The sequence below is a fragment of the Coregonus lavaretus genome, assembly GCF_964263955.1.
Source record: "Coregonus lavaretus genome assembly, chromosome: 13".
NCBI lineage: Eukaryota > Metazoa > Chordata > Actinopteri > Salmoniformes > Salmonidae > Coregonus > Coregonus lavaretus.
The window spans coordinates 35,522,520-35,549,081 of NC_140000.1; the positions used below are offsets into that span (position 1 = coordinate 35,522,520).

Sequence of the window (26,562 nt, forward strand, 5' to 3'; positions counted from 1 at the left end):
CCATACGTGGTCCATTTGTACTTACCTTATTGTGGCTAGTTATATACACTATACTGTATGTGCTGAGGTTGGGGGTTGCAAACTAATCTCATGAGATGCTCCATTTCAAAAAAGCAATTGAAACAGATCCATATCTAAAGTTTCTAGTATGTTTTCTCAGTCGTACGTGGGCAAATCTAGCACACTACAAGTGACATATCGCCTTGAATTCGCCACTTTCCCATTCCTCAACCAGTTGGAGGTTGAGAGAGGTTACTCCTTGCTGGCATCTGGAGCCACCGAAACAGCCATGACTTGCCCATCATCTGCCACCGCTGGTTGTCACACTGGGTGGCACCCCTCCGTCCCCTGCACAGTCCCCAGTCCCCACCTCCTCTTAGACAGGAGAGGGAGTGAGAGGGATAGTGAGAGAGAGATGTAAAGGGAGTGAGAGTGAGAGATAGCATGTATTCCTCTGTTAACCCCACTAACAGCCGTGGCAGTGCATGTGAAGGGGAAATGAGGGGGTGATGACTGAGGTACAGGCTAAATATCAGGAGGGCTGACATGAAAGACAGTATTCTAAGAAGTTATCCACTTAACAGTGCAGCTTCAAAGGCACTGAACTACCAGGAACTCACAGACACTACCTGTGAGCCGCTACACAAGGCAATACAAGAGCCACTAGCCTGGTCCCAGATCTGTTTGTGCTGTCTTGCCGATTCCTATGGTCATTGTCATGCCAAATGACCATATAAGTTGGCTATACAGCATTAACAGATCTTGGACCAAGCTAACTCCACACATCTCAAATCCTGCCATTGCACCCAATGCCTTAAAATGTGGAGATGGAATCTCATAGAGGATACTGTATGTGTTTAGCACTGCCCACAGGGACTGGCCCAACCAGAAATAGCACCTGTCCCCAGAGAGACCAGGGTTCCATGTGAAGGCATGTCAAGCCTGCATCCATCACACAGAAAGGCCTGAAGTCGCTGTTTGGCTCATGAGAGTTTGTGGATTTCATATTTCACTGTGGCGGTATCTCAATACAGAATGTTAAAGGGCAGCTCTATAGCCCAGACAATGAGTCATAACATGACCTTGCAACACTGGCCTTTGACCTTTCTATGACCTTACTGACCTGTACAGACATGAGGGTGAGCCACTGCGCTGATCACGGTCAAGAATCAGAATATATGTGATGATGTATAAGGAATAAAAACTGCAGAATAAAGTTTTTTCAAAAGTCGGCCAATATGCTAAAAATAAACACAGGTGAGAGTCTCTTCCCTCTAGGTAGGGGTGAGAAGTAGTAGCATTAGAAGCCTCTGTCTTGCAGATGCTCTTTTTGCTGCTTCAGGGAGAGAAACACAGATGTATTTTAGATGAGGGATGTTTCCTCTGTTGGAGGATGGAGAATGGGTATTATTCAGTGGTGTAAAGTACTTAAGTAAAAATACTTTAAAGTACTACTTAAGTAGTTTTTTTGAGTATCTGTACTTTACTATTTATATTTTTGACAACTTTTACTTCACTACATTCCTAAAGAAAATAATGTACTTTTTACTCCATACATTTTCCCTGACACCCAAAAGTACTAGTTACATTTTGAATACTTAGCAAAATGGTCCAATTCACACACACACAAGAGAACATCCCTTGTCATCCCTACTGCCTCTGATCTGGCGGACTCACTAAACAAAAATGCTTTATTTGTAAATTATGTCTGCGTGTTGGAGTGTGCCCCTGGCTATCCATACATTTAAAAAACAAGAAGATTGTGCCATCTGGTTCGCTTAATAAGGAATTTTAAATTATTTAAACTTTTACTTTTGATACTTAAGTATATTTAAAACCAAATACTTTTAGACTTTTACTGAAGTAGCATTTTACTGGTTGACTTTCACTTTTACTTGAGTTATTTTCTATTATGGTATCTTTACTTTTACTCAAGTATGACAATTGAGTACTTTTTACACCACTGTTATTATTTTGGCTGTGAAGCAGATGGTGAAACGTATCGAATAACTAGGTTGATTACCTTGTCAATAATTGTAGCATAATAAGCAGCACACTTAACATCTATGCATATATTCCCATAATTTTATTGAGTGCTCCACCATCTACAAAGTAGTACTTTGTCTGTGATTATTTAAAAGTATTCTAATAATCAATAAACATGCTTTTCTAAGGCATCATACTACACAGAAAGACATCTACCTTGGTCCCTACCAGGTTAAACCTTTGCTAACATGAATGCAGTTGGGTATGACAACAGTAGAGGTCTTTCTGTGTAGTATGATGCCTTAAAAAAGCATTTCAAAAGGTAGATGTCTTTCTATAGCAATGTCTATCGCAGTGCATGTATGTGCTCTTGGGCCACTAGCTCTCCAAGGCCCCAAACAGCCACCCACGGCCCCTCCGGTGTATAATTCATACTCCTCCATCAAGCTGGCGGCTCACATTGTGGATGAAATCTAAGTGAAATGGACTTTCCGGGGCCCTTGGATCAATAACACATTAATATCTCCTAGATGGCTGTGCTGGAAGGCTGGCTCTCTTGCTGTGACTGTGTAGAGTGGAGGGGGTGAAGAGGGGCCCAGTAAATCTACCCCCAGGCTGGCAGCTCTGTCAGGGGGCTGTGAGTGGCTGTGTGGCGCCTTGTAGAGCCAGTCGCCCATGAGCTCCAGCACCCTATAATAAGCATCAGACAGAGGGAAGATTATCGCCAAGTCTATTGTAATTGAAGAGCATTCGGTCAAAATGCATAATGAGTAGAGAAACCATATCTATAGGCTTATGGCAGTGTGTATTATGCATGGCATAGAAGACTGATGAAACAATAGGCGGAGGAAAAAAGTTAAATAACAATATTTTATTCAACTTTGGCATAGCTAACAACCTAATGGCAACAGCAGCACATCAGGATTCAGTGAAAAGTATTGTTAACTTGCTATCCTAACATCTGGTGTCTCCCAGATAATATTTCACACTCATTTAACTCTTTTGTGATGATAAAAATGGGTTTTCTGGATTCCTTGTTGGTGCTGCTAACCTCCTACAGACCGGTCTTGTTTTTTGACCCCTCCATAATATATTAAAATTTGAAGAGACCTTGGCAGGAGAAAGAGTGTCACGTCTAATTATTTCCTCCGTCTCCCCTGCTCTCCCCTAGAGTGGTTCCTTTCAGAGCCTCTTTTTCTTTTCTTTTTTTAGGGGGTAGATCAGCTTAATATTGCAGATAGATTGAAACTTCCATCAATATAATTGTCTACATCACTTCCAATCGCCCCATGTTTATATTTATATACAGTGGGGGGGAAAAGTATTTAGTAGTAGTAGTCAGCCACCAATTGTGCAAGTTCTCCCACTTAAAAAGATGACAGAGACCTGTAATTTTCATCATAGGTACACGTCAACTATGACAGACAAAATGAGGAAAAAAACCCAGAAAATCACATTGTAGGATTTTTAATGAATTTATTTGCAAATTATTGTGGAAAATAAGTATTTGGTCAATAACAAAAGTTTCTCAATACTTTGTTATATACCCTTTGTTGGCAATGACACAGGTCAAACGTTTTCTGTAAGTCTTCACAAGGTTTTCACACACTGTTGCTGGTATTTTGGCCCATTCCTCCATGCAGATCTCCTCTAGAGCAGTGATGTTTTGGGGCTGTCGCTGGGCAACACAGACTTTCAACTCCCTCCAAAGATTTTCTATGTGGTTGAGATCTGGAGACTGGCTAGGCCACTCCAGGACCTTGAAATGCTTCTTACGAAGCCACTCCTTCGTTGCCCGGGCGGTGTGTTTGGGATCATTGTCATGCTGAAAGACCCAGCCACGTTTCATCTTCAATGCCCTTGCTGATGGAAGGAGGTTTTCACTCAAAATCTCACGATACATGGCCCCATTCATTCTTTCCTTTACACGGATCAGTCGTCCTGGTCCCTTTGCAGAAAAACAGCCCCAAAGCATGATGTTTCCACCCCCATGCTTCACAGTAGGTATGGTGTTCTTTGGATGCAACTCAGCATTCTTTGTCCTCAAACACGACGAGTTGAGTTTTTACCAAAAAGTTATATTTTGGTTTCATCTGACCATATGACATTCTCCCAATCCTCTTCTGGATCATCCAAATGCACTCTAGCGAACTTCAGACGGGCCTGGACATGTACTGGCTTAAGCAGGGGGACACATCTGGCACTGCAGGATTTGAGTCCCTGGCGGCGCAGTGTGTTACTGATGGTAGGCTTTGTTACTTTGGTCCCAGCTCTCTGCAGGTCATTCACTAGGTCCCCCCGTGTGGTTCTGGGATTTTTGCTCACTGTTCTTGTGATCATTTTGACCCCACGGGGTGAGATCTTGCGTGGAGCCCCAGTTCGAGGGAGATTATCAGTGGTCTTGTATGTCTTCCATTTCCTAATAATTGCTCCCACAGTTGATTTCTTCAAACCAAGCTGCTTACCTATTGCAGATTCAGTCTTCCCAGCCTGGTGCAGGTCTACAATTTTGTTTCTGGTGTCCTTTGACAGCTCTTTGGTCTTGGCCATAGTGGAGTTTGGAGTGTGACTGTTTGAGGTTGTGGACAGGTGTCTTTTATACTGATAACAAGTTCAAACAGGTGCCATTAATACAGGTAACGAGTGGAGGACAGAGGAGCCTCTTAAAGAAGAAGTTACAGGTCTGTGAGAGCCAGAAATCTTGCTTGTTTGTAGGTGACCAAATACTTATTTTCCACCATAATTTGCAAATAAATTCATTAGAAATCCTACAATGTGATTTTCTGGATTTTTTTTTCTCAATTTGTCTGTCATAGTTGACGTGTACCTATGATGAAAATTACAGTCCTCTCTCATCTTTTTAAGTGGGAGAACATGCACAATTGGTGGCTGACTAAATACTTTTTTCCCCCACTGTAAGTGTAAAAAAAACTGCAGAATATGCTTTTCCAGATACTACATGGAAATCAAAATGTTTTACCTGCATGTGACTCTGAAGGAGGATTTGATAAAGCGGTGCTCCTTTCCCTGAATCTGTCAATTACAAGATGTTCCCATCTCTTCATGTACAATTTGACAACTGATCAGCCTAATCTGTTGGATCAGATTATTATTATTGTCAATTTAAATCTTGTCTATAGGGTAACTCTTATTATGTGTGAAATTAGTTTCGATGGGCCGGCTGTGCAGGCTGACTGGCATTGTTTGTTTCCCGCTCATCAACTTGGATAGGATAAGGCCTACATGTAGCATGTTTTTGTTTCCCTTACAATAAACTTGATTAGTAATAGAGTTATAGTAAATAAAACAGTCCCATAACAGCTTATTTTTACAAAGTAAAACATAAAAGAGAATGGGATCAACCCGCAAGGCACACAGCCACATTATTTGCTGCTGATAAATAGGCATAACACAAACTCATCATTACACTATTGTCTTTCTAAATTATATCAACCTCTTCACCCTACTTATCATTCAGTTAGGCCTAATTTAAATTAAATTGTGAAGTAAGACGCACAATTATCGCCCATTCATCCCATGTCATTCATTCACTGAGGAGAGAGAGACGCATTTGTATTTGTATTTGTATTACTCTTCCTGGGGTCCAGCAAAATTACGGCAGTTCATACAATTTTTAAAACATTACAATACATTCACAGATTTCACAACACACTGTGTGCCCTCAGGCCCCTACTCCACAACTACCAAATATCTACAGTACAAAAATCCATGTGTATAGTGCGTATGTTATCGTGTGTGTGTATGCATGTGTCTGCGCCTATGTTTGTGTTCCTTCACAGTCCCCGCTGTTCCATGAGGTATTTTTTAAAATCCAAATTGTACTACTTGCATCAGTTACTTGATGTGGAATAGAGTTCCATGTAGTCATGGCTCTATGTAGTACTGTGCATCTCCCATAGTCTGTTATGGACTTGGGGACTGTGAAGAGACCTCTGGTGGCATGTCTTGTGGGGTATGCATAGGTGACCGAGCTGGGTGCCAGTAGCTCAAACAGACAGCTCGGTGCACCCAACATGTCAACACCTCTCATGAACACAAGTAGTTATGAAGTCAATCTCTCCTCCACTTTGAGCCAGGAGAGATCGACATGCATATTATTCATATTAGCTCTCTGTGTACATCCAAGGGCCAGCCGTGCTGCCCTGTTCTGAGCCAATTGCAAAGTCCTTTTTTGTGGCACCTAACCACACGACTGAACAGTAGTCCAGGTGTGACAAAACTAGGGCCTGTAGGACCTGCCTTGTTGATAGTGCTGTTAAGAAGGTAGAGCAGCGCTTTATTATGGACATACTTCTCCCCACCTTAGCTACTGTTGTATCAATATGTTTTGACCATGACAGTTTACAATCCAGGGTTACTCCAAGCAGTTTAGTCACCTCAACTTGCTCAATTTCCACATTATTTATTACAAGATTTAGTTGAGGTTTAGGGTTTAGTGAATGATGTCCCAAATACAATGCTTTTAGCTTTAGAAATATTTAGGACTAACTTATTCCTTGCCACCCACTCTGAAACTAACTGCAACTCTTTGTTAAGTGTTGCAGTCATTTCAGTCGCTGTAGTAGCTGACATGTATAGTGTTGAGTCATCCGCATACATAGACTCTCTGGCTTTACTCAAAGCCAGTGACATGTCATTAGTAAAGATTGAAAAAAGTAATGGGCCAAGACAGCTGCCCTGGGGAATTCCTGATTCTACCTGGATTATGTTGGAGAGGCTTCCATTAAAGAACACCCTCTGTGTTCTGTTAGACAGGTAACTCTGTATCCACAATATAGCAGGTGGAGTAAAGCTATAACATAAACGTTTTTCCAGCAGCAGACTATGATCGATAATGTCAAAAGCCGCACTGAAGTCTAACAAAACAGCCGCCACAATATTTGTATCATCAATTTCTCTCAGCCAATCATCAGTCATTTGTCTAAGTGCTGTGGTGTGCTTGTTGAATGTCCTTCTCTATAAGCATGCTGAATGTTTGTTGTCAATTTGTTTACTGTAAAATAGCATTGTATCTGGTCAAACACCATTTTTTCCCAATAGCTTACTAATGGTTGGTAACAGGCTAATTGGTCGGCTATTTGAGCCAGTAAAGGGGGCTTTACTATTTTTAGGTAGTGGAATGACTTTTGCTTCACTCCAAGCCTGGGGGCACACACATTCTAGTAGGCTTAAATTGAAAATATACATTTACATTTGAGTCATTTAGCAGACGCTCTTATCCAGAGCGACTTACAGGAGCAATTAGGGTTAAGTGCCTTGCTTAAGGGCACATCGACAGATTTTTCACCTAGTCGGCTCGGGGATTAGAACCAGCGACCTTTCGGTTACTGGCACAACGCTCTTACCCACTAAGCTACCTGCCGTCCTTCTATATGGCAAATAGGAGTGGCAATATCGTCTGATATTATCCTCAGTAATTTTCCATCCAAGTTGTCAGACCCCGGTGGCTTGTCATTGTTGATAACAACAATAATTATTCTCACCTCTTCCACACTCACGTTACGGAATTAGCACTTTATGGATCAACGTCCTACAGTACATTGTCTTGGCAGATTAAGTAAGGGAATAGGTGTGAAAAAAAACTGGTAAAAAGGCTCTACATTACTTTTTCTGTTTGTGAATTCAAAATTCGGACAAATTAGCAGTGTAAAATACAAACATATAGGAAAAGGGCATAGGTGTTGTGGTTCAATGTGGGTGTTACTGTCGTTTTGTCCCTCCTGAGTCACCGTAGCAACAACATAGCAACTAACACTTCCTCAAAATAGTCAGAATTAATCTTAGATAAATCAAGAAATCTGTCATTCATTTAGACGTTTTTGCTAAGGAAGTCTTAGTCGCACAACTACAAAACGACAAAAACATTAATCTTTATGAACTATTTTAAGAATCATTTATTTTCCAAAACATTATATCAACAATTTATTTCAGATTTTGTGTTTTGTCACCAGAAATGTTTTCTTATGCATGTGAATGTCACCGGTGTCACCGGTGCCGCTTGACGTCACCGGTTTACTAACCACCGGTCCGGTCCTGGCAACCCATCATTACGCACACCTGCGCCCTATCATCAGTCACACCTGGACTTCATTTCTACCTTGATTCCTTACCATTTATCTAGCACTCTGTTCTGTCAGTCATCAGGTAGTATTATTTATGTTTCCTTGTTAGATGCTTCTCTTGTTTTGTATTCGTTCCATGTTCGTTATCATTAAACTCACACTGCACTTGTTTCCTGACTTCCTGCGTCTGCGTTACAGTGAAAAATAAGTTGACTGTGCCTTTAAACAGCTTGGAAAATTCCAGAAAATGAAGTGATGGCTTTAGAAGCTTCTGATAGGCTAATTGACATCATTTGAGTCAATTGGAGGTGTACCTGTGGATATATTTCAAGGCCTACCTTCAAACTCCGTGCCTCTTTGCTTGACATCATAGGAAAATCAAAAGAAAAATCAGCCAAGACTTCAGAAAGAAATTGTAGACCTCCACAAGTCTGGTTCATCCTTGGGAGCAATTTCCAAATGCCTGAAGGTACCACGTTCATCTGTACAAAAAATAGTACGCAAGTATAAACACCATGGGACCACGCAGCCGTCATACCGCTCTGGAAGGAGACACCTTCTGTCTCCTAGAGATTAACGTACTTTGGTGCGAAAAGTGCAAATCAATCCCAGAACAACAACAAAAGGACCTTGTGAAGATGCTGGAGGACACAGGTACAAAAGTATCTATAAAAATAGAACTGTTTGGCCATAATGACCATCGTTATGTTTGGAGGAAAAAGGGGAAGGCTTGCAAGCCAAAGAACACCATCCCAACCGTGAAGCACGAGGGTGGCAGCATCATGCTGTGGGGGTGCTTTGCTGCAGGAGGGACTGGTGCATTTCACAAAATAGATGACATCATGAGGAAGGAAAATTATGTGGATAGATTGAAGCAACATCTCAAGACATCAGTCAGAAAGTTCAAGCTTGGTCGCAAATGGGTCTTCCAAATGGACAATGACCTCAAGCATACTTCCAAAGTTGTGGCAAAATGGCTTAAGGACAACAAAGTCAAGGTATTGGAGTGGCCATCACAAAGCCCTGACCTCAATCCTATAGAAAATGTGTGGGCAGAACTGAAAAAGCGTGTGCGAGCAAGGAGGCCTACAAACCTGACTCAGTTACACCAGCTCTGTCAGGAGGAATGGGCCAAAATTCACCCAACTTATTGTGGGAAGCTTGTGGAAGGCTACCCGAAACGTTTGACCCAAGTTCAACAATTTGAAGGCAATGCTACCAAATACTTATTGAGTGTATGTAAACTTCTAAACCACTGGGAATGTGATGAAAGAAATAAAAGCTGAAATAAATCATTCTCTCTACTATTATTCTGACATTTCACATTCTTAAAAATAAAGTGGTGATCCTAACTGACCTAAGACAGGGGATTTTTACTAGGATTAAATGTCAGGAATTGTGAAAAACGGAATTGAAATGTATTTGGCTAAGGTGAATGTAAACTTCCGACTTCAACTGTATATCCATTGTTTAGATGGAATGGAATGGAATTTGTAAAATGTGTATATTCATTTAATTTAAAATCACTTGTTTTAATCATTTGGCTGCTTGGCTCATGGTCATTTTAATATTACGTTACAATTGCCCCCAACACTAGCAGCCATGACAAAACCTCATGTGCCTAGCAAAACATGTCAATGTTTAACCAACATATTGTAATCAGAATTATGCTAGTTTGAATTATTGGACATTAATGCTCAGGACAGTATAAGAAAAATACAGCTGGTGGAAAAAGATACTTGCACCCCTAAAAAAGAGTTGTGAGATATTTGGCTGAAACTTTTCAAGCAGGGAGAGAACATAAAGTGGGCATGAACTGTAAAAACTATTGTAAATAAAGTACAAGCTACACACTGTTTATCAGTGCACGAAATCACTTGCTAGCTAGCTAAGTTCCATCTCTGTGTTTGTCAATTAAGCTAGCTAGTAGTAGCTAGCAGGCACATTGAGCAGCCAGGCAACATTAGCTAAATCAGCTTATCAATGACCATGAGCCAAGCAGCCAAATGATGAAAACAAGTGATTTTAACTTAAAAGAATGATACACATTTTACAAATTATACAAATACTAACTTTAAATAGCCTTGGGGTCCTGTGTATAGTGCCATAGAAGTTGTAAAAATATATAATCTGGGCACCGTAACACTATTCAAGATGTTTTGAAAGGAACCAAATGGCCATGCACAAACGGGTGTTAAAGTAAATATTGGTTACTTACGTAGAAAGATGTATATTTCTTGCAAAATCATGACATATGTCACAGAAAAAGACAGTAACCTTCCCACTAGCCATGATTGGCTGAGATGAGTGGACTGGACATGCCGAGAGAGGAGTTCGGATTGGTCTGTCATATAGCACGCTTCTGTCTATTTGAGCTGGTCAGTATGTGTAGGTAATCCTGTCTAACGCGGCTTTTTTTTAAATGTATCGTGTAGTGGAGCTGCCTATGTGTTGCTCTCCACTTTCTGGAGGATCGAGGTTTGAAATCAGTGGAATTAGAGTATGATAGCTAAAGGGCAACCATGGCATCCATGCATGATGTATACGGGTAAGATAGCTAGCTACATTTTTAGATATTACACATTTCTAATTTTGACAGAAAGTGGTTTCATTTCAATTTAAAGTGTACTGTTAGCTAGCTAGCTAACATTAGCTGGCTGGCTCGCTAGCTAGCTAACATTACGTGTATGTTCTTATTATTCGTATCTCAGAGCCATTTGCTTGCTAACATTGATCCTGGTTGGTTAGCTACCTGCAGATTCATGCAGGGTAGTAACGTCATGAGTTGGGATTATGGTTCATTGTTTAGCTTGGCTTTGCTTGGCTAGTTAGAGCCTAATGTTAGCTAAGACTCCACTATGCAAGTAACCATTTCGGATGTGTTCGTAAATTCAGTCTGAGTATGCCAGAGCGCAGAATAACTGATGAATTTACGAACGCACAACATCCGTTGAATATGGCCAGTGTCAGTACACGTCGGCAAAAAAAGCGTAATTAAATTGTTGCCAGCAGCACAGTTAAAGTCACCAACGCTCTGGATAACATGAAAACAGCCTAACCAACTCTGCTGACCATTTAACTCGCCCTAGCAAAGCTGGTTATACTGTTTTCATGTTATCTCAAGGGTTAATGACTGTGCTACTGGCAACAATTTAATTACATTTTTTAGCCAATGTTTACTGACACCTGTCAAAACAACCTGGTGCTAGGTCATTCGTAAATTAAATAAATTATTCTGCGCTCTGACACTCTCAAACCAGAGTGCTCTGAACTGTATGGTGTATAGATTGCCAGAGTGAATTTATGAACGCACCCCAAGTCACTGGCGAGTGGTGAAGTGTGTGCTTCGGTGCCATTATTATTTTTTTTTTTATAACTTTCTCACTATTACCAGAGTGTGTATCTGCCTGGCAGTGTTTCATAGCAAATCATGTTCCAAAACATGTCGCAGCAGGACACAAGATGCTCGCAAATGGGTTCCGAATATTGGAATATTGAGTGGCAGTTGGGATAAAGTGCGTATTGTCTCAATTCTAATTTTGACTAAAAGAGTAGCAGACTCGAGTCATCAATATCGAAGACATCAGCAAGTGGCCACTCCATAAAGGGATTAGGGGCCAATTATTCTTTCAACAACATAACATTGGCGACGTGTTGTCTTATGTAAACAAATATGAGACGCTGCGTAATGGGCAGGTTGTCTCACTGTTTGTAGGTTCTGGCTGCCTTGATTGTTTAGAGCGCAATCAGCGCAGCTGTTTCTCCGTGCATGACAATTCTACCATCTCGTATTAGTGGGCAAGATTGTAATCCAAACCCAACCCTCTAGTAAATCGGTGATGGAAAAAGTACCCAATTGTCATACTTGAGTAAAATTAAAGATACATTAAAAGAAAATGACAAATAAGTAAAATACTACTTGAGTAAAAGTCAAAACTCCATTTGGTGAAAATTATCCTACTTAGGGCTGTGACGATTATGGAATTTTGGGTAACGATTAATTGTCATGGCAATGGTGATTGTCATAATTGTTATTTTTGTTGAAAAATGTTTTGAGCTTATAACGCATCTCAGGAAAATAGCTACGACAAACCTAATATATACAACTCAGCTTTGGTGACACCCGTCTCAAAAACGAATGGTTTTGAACGCTTTGATTTTTTTAAAAATGAAGCTTCTCCTCCCAATGGTGCTGTACTGCTCATAAAATTACTACCAACTTTACCCACTTCATGTAAACATGAAAAACTGCTATTGGGTCAACTATATCTACTTGAAGTTGAAACCCCCTTCTCCTAAAATGAATATGTATTAAGACGATTATAAAAAATAAAAAAATCCGTTCACAGTTATTGTCCATATTTGTTTGCTAGCCCTAATCCTACTTACACTTTTTTAGTCCATTTTGGCACTGGAATAAATGTTTCTGACTAATATCGATGCCACGTAGGCAGTTTTCAACCAGAGAAGTTAATTATTACATCCAGTTGCTCTTTAATGATACGGGATCCCTATCCAACACTTTCACCCCTCACCTCCTCTGCTCTGTCCAATGGGAATAGAATGGAAATCTGCTTGCCATCTGTCCCCCATCATACCTCTGTACACTGCTGGCTAAGTGGCATAATCTGTGCCAATTGTCCTGTGTCACATCTCTCATTTTCCGATTTCATCTTGTCTTAATGCTGAAGTCTCTCAGCTATTTCAATGCTGTGAGACCTTAAGCCAGCTTCGAGATGAGAAGGGATATGAAGCGGCACAGTTTGTCTAAATGACTGCCTAGTGAGAATGTGTTCTTTTTTATTTAACCTTTCTCTAACCAGGTAAGCCAGTTGAGAACAAGTTCTCATTTACAACTGTGACCTGGCCAAGATAAAGCAAAGCAGTGCGATAAAAACAACAACACAGAGTTACATATGGGGTAAGAGAAAACATAAAGTCAAAAATACAACAGAAAATATATATACAGTGTCACGAACGTCGAAGGATGAGGACCAAGGCGCAGCGTGATGAGCGAACATACTTTACTTTATTAAGTATCACACGATAAACAAAACAATAAACGATAACGTGACGTCCTAGGTCTAAACACAACCAACACGGAACAAGATCCCACAACTACTGTGGGAAAACAGCCTGTCTAAATGTGGTTCCCAATCAGAGACAACCAGCCACAGCTGACACTCGTTGCCTCTGATTGAGAACCACACTGGCCAACATAGAAATAGAACAACTAGAATCTACAACATAGAACATAAACACATAGAATTTACACACCCTGGCTCAACATATAGAGTCCCCAGAGCCAGGGTGTGACATACAGTGTGTGCAAATGTAGCAAGTTATGGAGGTAAGGCAATAAATAGGCCAGAGTGCAAAATAATTACAATTAGTATTAACACTGGAATGATAGATGTGCAAGAGATGATGTGCAAATAGAGATACTGGGGTGCAAATGAGCAAAATAAATAACAATATGGGGATGAGGTAGTTGGGTGGGCTAATTTCAGATGGGCTGTGTACAGGTGCAGTGACCGGTAAGGTGCTCTGACAACTGATGCTTAAAGTTAGTGAGGGAGATAAGAGTCTCCAGCTTCAGAGATTTTTGCAGTTCGTTCCAGTCATTGGCAGCAGAGAACTGGAAGGAATGGTGGCCAAAGGAGGTGTTGGCTTTGGGGATGACCAGTGAGATATACCTGCTGGAGCGCATACTACGGGTGGGTGTTGCTATGGTGACCAATGAGTTAAGATAAGGCGGGGATTTGCCTAGCAGTGATTTATAGATGGCCTGGAGCCAGTGGGTTTGGCGACAAATATGTAGTGAGGACCAGCCAACAAGAGCGTACAGGTCACAGTGGTGGGTAGTATATGGGGCTTTGGTGACAAAACGGATGGCACTGTGATAGACTACATCCAATTTGCTGGAGTCGAGTGTTGGAGGCTATTTTGTAAATGACATCGCCGAAGTCAAGGATCGGTAGGATAGTCAGTTTTACGAGAGCATGTTTAGCAGCATGAGTGAAGGAGGCTTTGTTGCGAAATAGGAAGCCGATTCTAGATTTCACTTTGGATTGGAGATGCTTAATGTGAGTCTGGAAGGAGAGTTTAGTCTAACCAGACACCTAGGTATTTATAGTTGTCCACATACTCTAGGTCAGACTCGTCGAGAGTAGTGATTCTAGTCGGGTGGGCGGGTGCCAGCAGCGTTCGATTGAAGAGCATGCATTTAGTTTTACTAGTGTTTAAGAGCAGTTGGAGGCTACGGAAGGAGTGTTTTATGGCATTGAAGCTTGTTTGGAGGTTTGTTAACACAGTGTCCAATGAAGGGCCAGATGTATACAAAATGGTGTCGTCTGCGTAGAGGTGGATCTGAGAATCACCAGCAGCAAGAGCGACATCATTGATATACACCGAGAAAAGAGTCGGCCCAAGAATTGAACCCTGTGGCACCCCCATAGAGACTGCCATAGGTCCAGACAACAGGCCCTCCGATTTGACACATTGAACTCTATCTGAGAAGTAGTTGGTGAACCAGGCGAGGTAGTCATTTGAGAAACCAAGGCTATTTAGTCTGCCAATAAGAATGCGGTGGTTGACAGAGTCGAAAGCCTTGGCCAGGTCGATGAAGACGGCTGCACAGTACTGTCTATTGTCGATCACGGTTATAATATCGGTGTCTTCAACACCGGCAGCAACATCAGTTAGTGCTGGCAGGACATGCTGGAACATCCACACAGACAGGCAGACAGACAAACAGAAACAGCGTCATTATTCTTAAGCAGTTTGCTTTTGGTATTTGATATTTGGTATTTTATTAGGATCCCCATTAGCTGTTGCAAAAGCAGCAGCTACTCTTCCTGGGGTCCACACAAAACATGACATAATACAGAACATTAATAGACAAGAACAGCTCAAGGACAGAACTACATCAATTAAAAAATGTATTGTAATAAAGGCACACGTAGCCTACATACCAATACCAATACATACACACAAACTATCTATGTCAAATAGGGGAGAGGCGTTGTGCATGAGGTGTTGATTTATCTGTTTTTTGAAACCAAGTTTGCTGTTCATTTGAGCAATATGAGATGGAACAGAGTTCCATGCAATAATGGCTCTATATAATACTGTACGCTTTCTTGAATTTGTTCTGGATTTGGGGACTGTGAAAAGACCCCTGGTGGCATGTCTGGTGGGGTAAGTGTGTGTGTCAGAGCTGTGTGTAAGTTGACTATGCAAACATTTTGGGATTTTCAACACATTAATGCTTCTTATAAAAAGAAGAAGTGATGCAGTCAGTCTCTCCTTAACTCTTAGCCAAGAGAGACTGGCATGCATAGTATTTATATCAGCCCGCTGATTACAATGAAGAGCAAGACGTGCCGCTCTGTTCTGGGCCAGCTGCAGCTTAACTAGGTCTTTCCTTGCAGCACTTGACCACACGACTGGACAATAATCAAGATAAGACAAAACTAGAGCCTGCAGGACTTGCTGTTTGGAATGTGGTGTCAAAAAAGCAGAGCATCTCTTTATTTACGGACAGACCTCTCCCCATCTTTACAACTATTGAATCTATATATTTCGACCATGACAGTTTACAATCTAAAGATGAGAGGAACCCCTTAACGCCAGTTAAATGTATGCTGTGTATCCACTCTCATGTTTCTCTTGGGAGGAGCTTGATTGTGTGGATTATGAAATATGCACAGAATATCGTACTCTACATGTTTAGCTTAGATATTGGCCTCTGAGAGTCCGCTGGGTCTGTAGGCCTATTGGGTTAATTTTTCGAGACTGTAATAGTCTTGAACCAAATTAACAAGAGGCCAGTGAGTGTGAATTACCAATAGAGGGAAAATTCCAAGAGAGGCGGTTGCAAATCATTACTGAAGAAAAAGCTATCATGTTAGAAATGTTGTTTTTGGAGCCACAGAGGGGAAACATTTCCACCACGAGCCAGATCATCCAACATCTGTAGGGAGAGAGAGGGAGAGAGAAAAGCGAGAGATCAATTTGTCCTGGACAGATCAGATAATTCTCCCCTTAATCTAAGCAGCACTATTTGTGTGGTCCTGGGCAGAATTGTGGATAGCCAGTGAAAAGACAGAGAGGGAGTGATTTTGTTATATAGAATGATAGGCGGTTTTGTTTCAGAGTGGGCCCCTAGTGTGGCGCTATAACCCCCTGGGCGCCCGCCAGACCATCCTCCTCCCGTCCTCCCCAGCCTTGTGTGATTAAGCAGTGTTCTTATGAGAGGAGTGCTGTGCTCTGCACTCCTGTCTCTGCTCCCCTTCCCACTCTGATATATGTTAATGTGGCAGGGCTACGTGGATGGCTGCCAGACCCCGACTGGGTTACTCATCTTACAGGCAGCGGAAAATCAAACTTATCCATGTGTGTGTTTTATGAATTTCAGCTTGACACCAAGTGCCGTGATTTGTATGCCCCGTCAAGGCAGGCACGCTCTTCGCCAGGGGCCCCATGCATCTTCCTCGGTCTCTCTGTCTCTTTGAGTCTCTGCTTATTCTATATAGCCTGAGTAGCCAGGCTACCCAGATAATGCAAAGTGTTGTTGGTTTTCCAATTGTTTCGTTTTGAACAGAACCATTATTTGTTTTGTTTTGTTGCACTGTTCCGACCAGCAAAATAATGTTCTGAACCGGTTCGAACCCCAAAAAAGTACTGGTTTATAACGTTCCTTTCTGTTTATTTTAAACCTCTGAAATCGACATTTAGCTCAACATTAAATTACTTCACCAATCAGTGCGGCTAGAACAGCTTGCTATGAAGCGGGTAAGCGATTTAATCTGTGTAGGAAAGTTGTTAAGAGCAAATTGTCATTTGCCGTAACAGCATGGTTTAATCATAATGAAAGACAAGCACACACACTGTGCTGCCAGTCATGGTGTAGGTTGTGAGATTAAACAGAAATTTTGCGGGTGAGGAAAGAGGGAGAGAGGATGGAGGAAGCTTGCCTTGAAGTGCTGGGCATTTTTTTATGACATGCATTATCCGAATTAGGCCCACAGAATTATACCTATGGAGGAGTGGCTTCCATGGAGGAACTTTGAATGTCTTGGTTTAACTTGGGCTCCCGAGTGGCGCAGCGATCTAAGGCACTGCATCTCAGTGCTTGAGGCGTCACTACAGACCCCCTGGTTCGATTTCAGGCTGTATCACAACCGGCCGTCATTGGGAGTCCCATAGGGCGGCGCACAATTGGCCCAACGTCGTCCGGGTTTGGCCGGTGTAGGCCGTCATTGTAAATAAGAATTTGTTCTTAACTGACTTGCCTAGTTAAATATATATATTTTTTAAAATAATTAACGTTGGACCATAGCAAACATTAGCTAGATAGCTAAAAAGCTTGTGTGTGCAGAGCAGCACCAGAATTAAAAACATGTCTTACCTTTTTGTAGTTAATAAATCCAATGTGAAACGTGATAACTATAGTATCCATAACTAACATTGAAAAAGTTAATCCATTCTTTTAATAAACAGCTCTCCCTAATTTCTGAATCATGCTTGTAACATCGTCAGTAGGCTACAGTAACCTATGCTTCAGAGGGGAGGGGCAGGTAGCCCACACACACACACACACACACACAGGCAAAGATTTACAGCTGGCTGGCAGGCGCTGGAATACGTTTCTGCGTGACAGAGTGAGGGCTTTGCATAGGCGCTTTGTTGCAATTTTTGTGGGCTTGAAAAAAATAATGCCCGGAACGTAAAATAACGTTATTAACCGGTTCCCATGCTTTTAAAATAACTGTTATGTTCCAGAACTGTATAGATCACTTTCGTTTCCGGTTCGGGTTCTGTTCCTCAAATAATTTCATTATTTTCCGGTTCCAACCCTTGCTTTATAAGGCAAGGCCGACTCAACATAACATCGCCTCGTCTGTGCATTAGGCCAACCAGCAGACACAGATGGAGAAGCTTGGAGGGAGTTCAATCACCTGTAAGATAATCCTCAGACCACAGTAAAACGCACCACCGTAATTGGCTAATAAGAAGAAAATCATGCTGATGTTGGGTGCTGCAACACCCCAGTTCACCAACTAAATAAAATAGCATGTAAATCTCTGTTGACACAATCAGATGTTCCTAGTGAAGTGTCACAGTTCCGTTTGTGCTCTTTTAATTATCTGTATGTGATTTAATCATTTTCTCATTTCAAGCCATTCCTCTTATTGATTTGCCTCATTTGTAAACATGGTTTTGTTGCATTTGTGCGTTGTGTCTGACACACTATTGTCTTGTATCCATCTTAATAGCGTTGAAAAGTCATTTTCATGGCATATAAAAGAGCTTGAATTTCAAAGAGCAACACATCTAGTAAACGTTAACAGCCTGTCATTTTAAGAAAAACAAGGAAGAGAGCAAGCACTTCAATATTTGGCTATGACTCACTTTTTGGCAAAGGTATAGCAGAGGAAGGGTTTTTCAAAACCATGTGAAGAGGTACCAGTGAGGCACCATTTGAGATTCAAACTAAATTGTGCACAGCAAACTCAATGGCAACAGGACATACATTATATTCTACAACAATTTCTACACACATTTAAAACAAGGGTATCTTATCATGTACTAACCGGTGCTCCCGCACATTGACTCTGTACCGGTACCCCCAGTATATAGCCTCCCTACTGTTATTTTATTTTACTACTGCTCTTTATTATTTGCAATTTTTTACTGGATGGCAGGGAGCTCGGACCCAGTGTTGTACTGGGCCATACGCCTTGCGGTTGGATGCCAAGCGGTTGCCATATCAAGCAGTGAGGTAGCCAGTCAAGATGCTCTCAATGGTGCAGTTGTATAACTTTTTGAGGATCTGAGGACCCATGTCAAATCTTTTCAGCCTCCTGAGGGGGACTTTGTTGGTTTGTGTGGACTAGGGCTGTTGCGGTGACCATATTACCGCGACACCGGCGGTCACAAGTCATGAAGGCAGTCAAATTCCACATGATCGTTTAGTCATGGTAATTAGGCTTCTCCAAACTCTGATGCTGCTGATGGTCATTAGTAGCCTACCAAACTTGCTAACCGCCTGGTGCTCAGCACTCTATTGTCCCTCTAATCACTCTGACATCAATGCAAATGTAATCGAAAATCTAATCAAACACTTCATGAGAGCCCATGAGTTCATATTGCGCAACAGAGTGATGGCCTCCCAAGTGGCACAGCGGTCTAAGGCACTGCATCGCAGTACTAGAGGCGTCACTACAGACCCGGGTTCGATCCCAGGCTGTGTCGCAGCCGGCCGCGACCGGGAGACCCAAGAGGCGGTGCACAATTGGCCCAGCATCGTCCGTGTAAGGGGAGGGTTTGGTTGACTGGGATGTCCTTGTACTATCACGCTCTAGCGACTCCATGTGGCCGACACATTGGTGCGGCTGGCTTCCGGGTTAAGCAAGCAGTGTGTCAAGAAGCAGTGCGGCTTGGCGGGGTCGTGTTTCGGAGGACGCATGGCTCTCGACCTTCGCCTCTCCTGAGTCCGTACGGGAGATGCAGCGATGGGACAAGACTAACTACCAATTGGGGAGAAAAAGGGGTAAAAAGTACAAATAAATACATTCGGAGGATCCCATCGTATTTTTCGAGACAGGTGCATGATAATGGTCCATTCTAAATAAAAACAAATTTCACACATATATTATTTAGTATATGTAAAGACAAGATTAAATAAAAAAATAGTCTGATGGATGACAATATTAGCCTATCACTTGTGAATGATATATTATCACTTGCGAATGATATCCAGCGTAAGGCAACTTTTGCACCGGTTTTTGCTACTTTTTAGGCCTAGCTCATTTTCCCCCAACATCGGACACCCCCTAACTTCGGACACTCTCTAGTGGTTGGAGGACTAAATCACCTCGAGCTCAACATTTAAATGGACTGGAAAATAACGGTACGTTTTGCGACTAACGACACCCTTCTAGCTAGCTGACCACCAATTTTCAGTGCAATTTATGTAAGTTAAGTTAGGTTTTGAGAGTTTTCAAAAAAGTTATATATATGTAGACATTTTGTGGAACATGCTGCATATTGTAAAATTTGACAGCGCGACAGACCACACATCATTTAATATCCAAATTTTACCTCTGAAATATAGCTAACGGATTTTCTACACAAGATGGGTTGAATAAATATATATATTATATTTTAGACATTAATTTTTTTGTACAAATAAATAATTTCATATGAACACAAACAAAACAAACAATTCAATCTCAACCTCCATCCCTATATTGTCACAAAAATCACAATAAAAATCCAGCTCCACCGCTACCTCTGGATCCCACTGCACACACCTGCAGTGGAACCAGTGCTGGCAGAAGTCACAGCACACCCATGGCACCTCGGATCTACACTCCTGAGGGGAGCTTGCAGGCGAATCATGCTCCCCGCAGCAAGCACAGCAGGTGGTGTCTTCTTTTATAAAAAATTATTAGGGGGTGCTCTTCAAGTGCTAGGGCTGGGACTGGAACAGGCGCTGAGGGTCCTCCTGTGGTCACTGGGGAGGAGGTTCTGATGGACGGCACACTGCTGCTGGTTCCAGGAAAGGCGGTGGTGGGACCCGGTAGGGACCGAGACGGCATTAAACGGGACCTGAAGGGTCAAAAGGGAAGAGGCTGAAGGGTCAAAAGGGAAGAGGCCACACTTTTAAACCCTTCCACCACATAGCGCATGTCCTTGCATCGCTGGTACGGGTAGCGGAATACTTTGGCAAATTCAGATTTGTTTACCATGTAGGAGTGGTCAAAATGGCTAAGGTCTCCAGCTACCTTGGAGAACTCAGCCTTTAAAGGGCCAAAGTATGCCACGTCCAGCGGCTGAAGGACATGGGTGCTGTGTGGTGGAAGACAAAGAAGTATAACCCCTTCCCTTAGTGCCGCTGCGAGCACCTCCGGGTCCATGTGGCTCTTGTGCCCATCGAAGAGGAGAAGGAGAGGGCGCTCTTTCACTGCATGCTTAATGAAGTGTGGAAACCACTTCCTGAACAAGTCCCCGTCAGCCACTGTTTGACCGTCCATACAAGGCTTGGGGGGGGCCTCCCAGTGTGTAGTGGCCACCGGGGAAACACTTGGGATAGATGATAAATGGGGGGATGTCCTCCCCAGCTGCGCTGAAGCATGCCAGCACTGTGATGTGCTCCTCGGTCCCCAGAGTCTGCTGGTACACGTGTTATGCGCCCCGGGGAGCCAGCACTTTGTGCCTGCTCTGGTCGCTACGAAACCCAGACTCATCGCAGTTATAGATTTGTCTGGGTTTCTCCCTCAACCCACTCTCCTCCAAGTGCTTCTCATAAGAAGTGAAGAAGGTGTCCATCGTCGGATGTGTGTGGCACACTCAGCTCTCCCCCTGTCCAGAGTGTCTGGCCTCCTCATGCTCAGGTTCTTGTGCCTCATCCTGAACATTTCCCACCACCTCTTCCCCAGTGGTGGGATTGTTTCCCCTGGGTGCCGAAACCTACAATATAATAGAATATATAATTGTCCATCCAGGATGAAAATGTTTGTTTTTGCATCACCATACACATCCACATTTACATCACACACATTGAGAACAGTCAGTCCACCAATCTACATACATAAATACATAGAACACCAAATACCTGCGTATTTTGTCGGCGTATTTCATCAGCCTCTGTCTGGTGAAGGGGAACCCGTGGCTGGCGCAGTAGATACAGTACTGCACCAGATAATTTTCATCCTCTGGTGCAAGCAATGTGGGTGGTCCACTGCGACAACCATGGGTCACCCGGCCGCGCAGCCTGTCCGCCAGGGTCTGCCGAGGTACACAATGCACCTTGGTAGATAAGAAAAGAAAACCGTTACTAGCAGATAAAATTCACATACACATGGTAATCTCCTAAAAACAAAAGATGCCTAACCTTGGCAGCCTGGCGGATAGCCATCCCTGCCCCACAGTCCTCCATGGCATGGAACATGTCCACCTCACTCCACTGCTTCCTCTTGACTTTCTCCATGCTGTGGTGTTAATACATGTAGCTAAATAACTTTGCATACTATACACATTTTAGAAAGATAACTCAATCTGAATATGTATAAACATTTACATTTCAAAGCTAAGGCATTGAAAGGTGATGAACGTTTTCACAATAACTGAAAGTGTACCCACGTTTTTTGTTTGATGTTATCTGTAATGAAAATGTGTGTCCCAATTAGTTTAATATAGATGCATACATTGTAACATTTGACTAAATACTGCCTCTGTGTAGCTGTTGTAAGATGAAACATAACCAACAGTGATAGGTGTCAAAAAGTGATTGGTTCAAAGTTCGAAATACATTTTTGCAGATTGTGCAAAACGCCTCCGTCAGAGGACTCCAATTTTGATACGGTAAAGCTTGACAACATTCAGCTGTTTTCGTGATATGTATTATCTAACGCTTACAATTTCTTTCCTTTTTGCTTACTTAGCAGTTCTATCAACATTTAGCAACTAAGCTAGCTGCTGCTGGTTCCAGGAAAGGCCATGCAATCTCCATAGACAAACATTGGCAGTAGATGGCCTTACTGACGAGCTCAGTGACTTTCAATGTAGCGCCGTCATAGGATGCCACCTTTTGAACAAGTCAGTTCCTCACATTTTTGCTCTACTAGAACTGCCCCGGTCAACTGTAAGTGCTGTTTTTGTGAAGTGGAAACGTGTAGAAGCAACAACGGCTTAGCCGCAAAGTGGTAGGCCACACAAGCTCACAGAACGGGACCGCTTAAGTGCGTAGAGCGTAAATATTGCCTATCCTCGGTTGCAACACTCACTACCGAGTTCCAAAATGCCTCTGGAAGCAACGTCAGCACAATAAGCAAACCTTATGAAAACATATAGCGTGGAACCCCGTATTATCAGCATATTCAACAGCGTTTAATAAATATATTACCTTCAACAGTGTTATCTTGTGATCAAGCCATCAAAGTTTTGTGATTATTGGTGTCGTAAAAATGTTAGCTAACGGGTTAGCAATTAGCATGTTTGACATTTCAGTGGAAATACTACTATTATCAGCTTTTTGATGAGCTATTTAGCAAAAAAATACGTCCTGTGTTATCGGCCACCTTACTATTTTGTTCAATTACAAGATATATCCGTTTAATTTTGTTGAACAAAGAGACACCAACCTCGTATCCGAAGTTTTATTTGATGTAAATTATTAATACTCATATTTTAGTATTCAACTGTTATCTACTTTCTCAAAACATGAGATTAATCTGTAAAACAAACGATGAGACATTATTTCGTTACAACACTGAATATGTTGGTGAAGAACCATTTCTTGAGAGTCCACAGGAGGGCGCACCGGGCTACGCAATGAAAAGTTGACAGGCAAGTCATAATTTGTTACCGGAAGGCTAGCCAACTAGTCAACTATCTAGTAAACACTTCGGATACGAGGTTGGTGTCTCTTTGTTCAACAAAATTAAACGGATATATCTTGTAATTGAACAAAATAGTAAGGTGGCCGATAACACAGGACGTATTTTTTTGCTAAATAGCTCATCAAAAAGCTGATAATAGTAGTATTTCCACTGAAATGTCAAACATGCTAATTGCTAACCCGTTAGCTAACATTTTTACGACACCAATAATCACAAAACTTTGATGGCTTGATCACAAGATAACACTGTTGAAGGTAATATATTTATTAAACGCTGTTGAATATGCTGATAATACGGGGTTCCACGCTATATGTTTTCATAAGGTTTGCTTATCGTGCTGACGTTGCTTCCAGAGGCATTTTGGAACTCGGTAGTGAGTGTTGCAACCGAGGATAGGCAATATTTACGCTCTACGCACTTAAGCGGTCCCGTTCTGTGAGCTTGTGTGGCCTACCACTTTGCGGCTAAGCCGTTGTTGCTTCTACACGTTTCCACTTCACAAAAACAGCACTTACAGTTGACCGGGGCAGTTCTAGTAGAGCAAAAATGTGAGGAACTGACTTGTTCAAAAGGTGGCATCCTATGACGGCGCTACATTGAAAGTCACTGAGCTCGTCAGTAAGGCCATCTACTGCCAATGTTTGTCTATGGAGATTGCATGGCTATGTGCTCGATTTTATACACCTATCAGCAACGGTCATGGTTGAAATAGCCAAATCCACTAATTTGAAGGGGTCTCCACATACATTTGTATATATAGTGTAGGTGTTCCTCCAGGTTGGAGAGGGCAGTGTGGAGTGCAGTAGATTGCGTCATCTGTGGATCTGTTGGGGCAGTATGTGAATTGGAATGGGTCCAGGGTGTCTGGGATGATGGTGTTGATGTGAGCCATAACCAGCCTTTCAAAGCATTTCATGGCTACAGATGTGAGAGCTACTGGGCGATAGTCATTTAGACAGTTACCTTGGCGTTATTGGGCACAGGGACTATGGTGGTCTGATTGAAACATGTAGGTATTACAGACTGGGTCAGGGAGAGGTTGAACATTTCAGTGAAGACACTTGCCAGCTGGTCAGCACATGTTCTCAATCAAAGCATGATTTTCCCTCAGTCTTCATATTTCCATCAGATAAGAGGCTTTAAAACGGAACTCAACACAAAGCATCGGTAAAGCTGTATCCACATTTACACGTTGGAATGCAATTTCGGGAATTTAAGGTCCAGAAATGTTAATCTAGAATTAAAGTAGCAACAAATACTAATGGGTTATCATGACAGGGTAGCGGACGTACTGTTTGAATAGCTTACTTTCAATTGGCTATAAACTATATTCGATTAGGCTAATATACGAATAACATACCCTAGACTACCCTGTCATGGTAAACATGGTAAAGCAATAACAAAAAGCAGGAATGTAAGGTGGATTCTGATCTGGAAAGCAGAGGGGCACGTCTTTCTCACAAAAGAGTGCTTGTTTTGTGGCTCAATCTAATAAAACACATTTTCATAACACAAAGTTGTCTATTCTTATGAACAGCCCCTTCTCTCGCCTCTTGACAATGATCTAAATAAGCCCTCTTCATTATCCAAGAAACAGAGCTTTCCATTGAATAGCCTTCAGTCGCCAATTAATAAAGTTAATTGCGGAAAACATATTGCGACACCATTCACACCCCTTTTCAGGCTCCATTTAGAGCTCTCCAAACTGGATGCATCGCTTCCCAAGTGCGTAGTGACTTGGAAACAGGAAGAAAGGGCTCTTTACCTGTTGGTCCCTCTATGCCGTCGGCGTAGATTTGAACGGCCAGGATCAGCAGAAAAGCGCAGGTGTTCATTGTGCTGTTTTAGTCCATTTTGGAATAGCTGCAGAAATCATTTCAGTGACTCCGCGAGGACCGATGTGCAAGTTGTGGACTCCAGCCCGTCGATTCCCGAATTCTTGCTGAAACGTAGTTGAGAGACTGAGCGAGCAAGCCGTGCTAACTTACGTCAGGATAAACAGTACAGAAAGGTTTCTCTCTTCCCCACCAAGCACACTTTCCTTCTCCTAATGTGTGTGCTTAAAAATATGCGACGGACGCCTCCAAGTGGCACCTTCTTGCAACTATTCTGGCGCCTAAAGGTTTTTCTGCGATTAGACTGAACTTGCTACATGTCTCTCTCTCTCTCTTAGACTGAACTTGCTACATGTCTCTGTCTGTCTGTCTGTCTCGCCAAGCATTCACATACATCCACCTAGTCTCTTGCAACAGCCTAGTCTCCATCAAAATGGAGTAGCTGATTGGTTCTGGGTGCAGAGGTTATCCACCTGATGATTTCCCAAAAGATGTCACACCAGATCAACTCTGACCAGTGGCTCAAAGTAGCCTCAACAATGGATTCACTGGTGGCTTTATGATCCCAGGTGAGATGAGCAGATCTGCAACAATGGACACAGTCTATCTGCAAAATGGGAAACAGATTAATTATCCTAACAGCTTCACAGGTTGAGTAGATAAGGCAAATCTTTTTAGCACACAACAAAAGACCAGGCACCTTTTGAGCCACAAATAGGAGTAGCTTGTGCGGAGCCAACCACTGTGGCTGGCTGCTATGTCATAACTGGGGGAGGGGAAGGGACATAGATATCCAAATGATAACATACGCACTATACACACACGTACACATGGATTTTGTTTGTAGATATGTGGTAGTAGAGGGCACACAATATGTTGTGAAATGTAATCTAATGTTTTTAATTGTATATAACTACCTTCATTTTGCTGGACCCCAGGAAGAGTAGCTGCTGCCTTGGCAGCAGCTAATGTGGATCCATAATAAATACAAATTCAAAAATACAAATACATTACTTTATGGGAGAATCTCAATTGCATACTCCTCACGTCCTCTCTCCTCGCCTCCTTCTCAAAACCCACTGGAGGAGAAGGTCAGAGGGGAGGGGCTTTCTTTAATAATAATAATCTCCAATAGCTTTCTCTTCCAATAGGTTTTGCGAAGGAGGCAAGGAGAGAGGATGCGAGGAGTATGCCATTGAGATTCTCCCAATGTGTTGTTCTGAAAAAGAAGAAAAAGATTCCTGCATG

At 42.2% G+C, this 26,562-nt stretch overlaps 1 protein-coding gene across 1 annotated transcript in view; it reads right to left on the reverse strand.

Moving 5' to 3' along the window:
- The window catches only part of LOC311140713 (receptor-type tyrosine-protein phosphatase U), a gene marked incomplete at its 3' end in the record, with an annotated part of 426,520 nt that extends 401,105 nt beyond the window's left edge, over window positions 1-25,415 (reverse strand). The window contains exon 1 of the mRNA XM_084175898.1: window positions 25,245-25,415. Within this exon, the coding sequence (XP_084032024.1) occupies window positions 25,245-25,314 (70 nt within the window). The 5' untranslated portion in view covers window positions 25,315-25,415. The remainder of the gene's footprint in view (window positions 1-25,244) is intronic.
- Window positions 25,416-26,562: the final 1,147 nt, after the last annotated feature.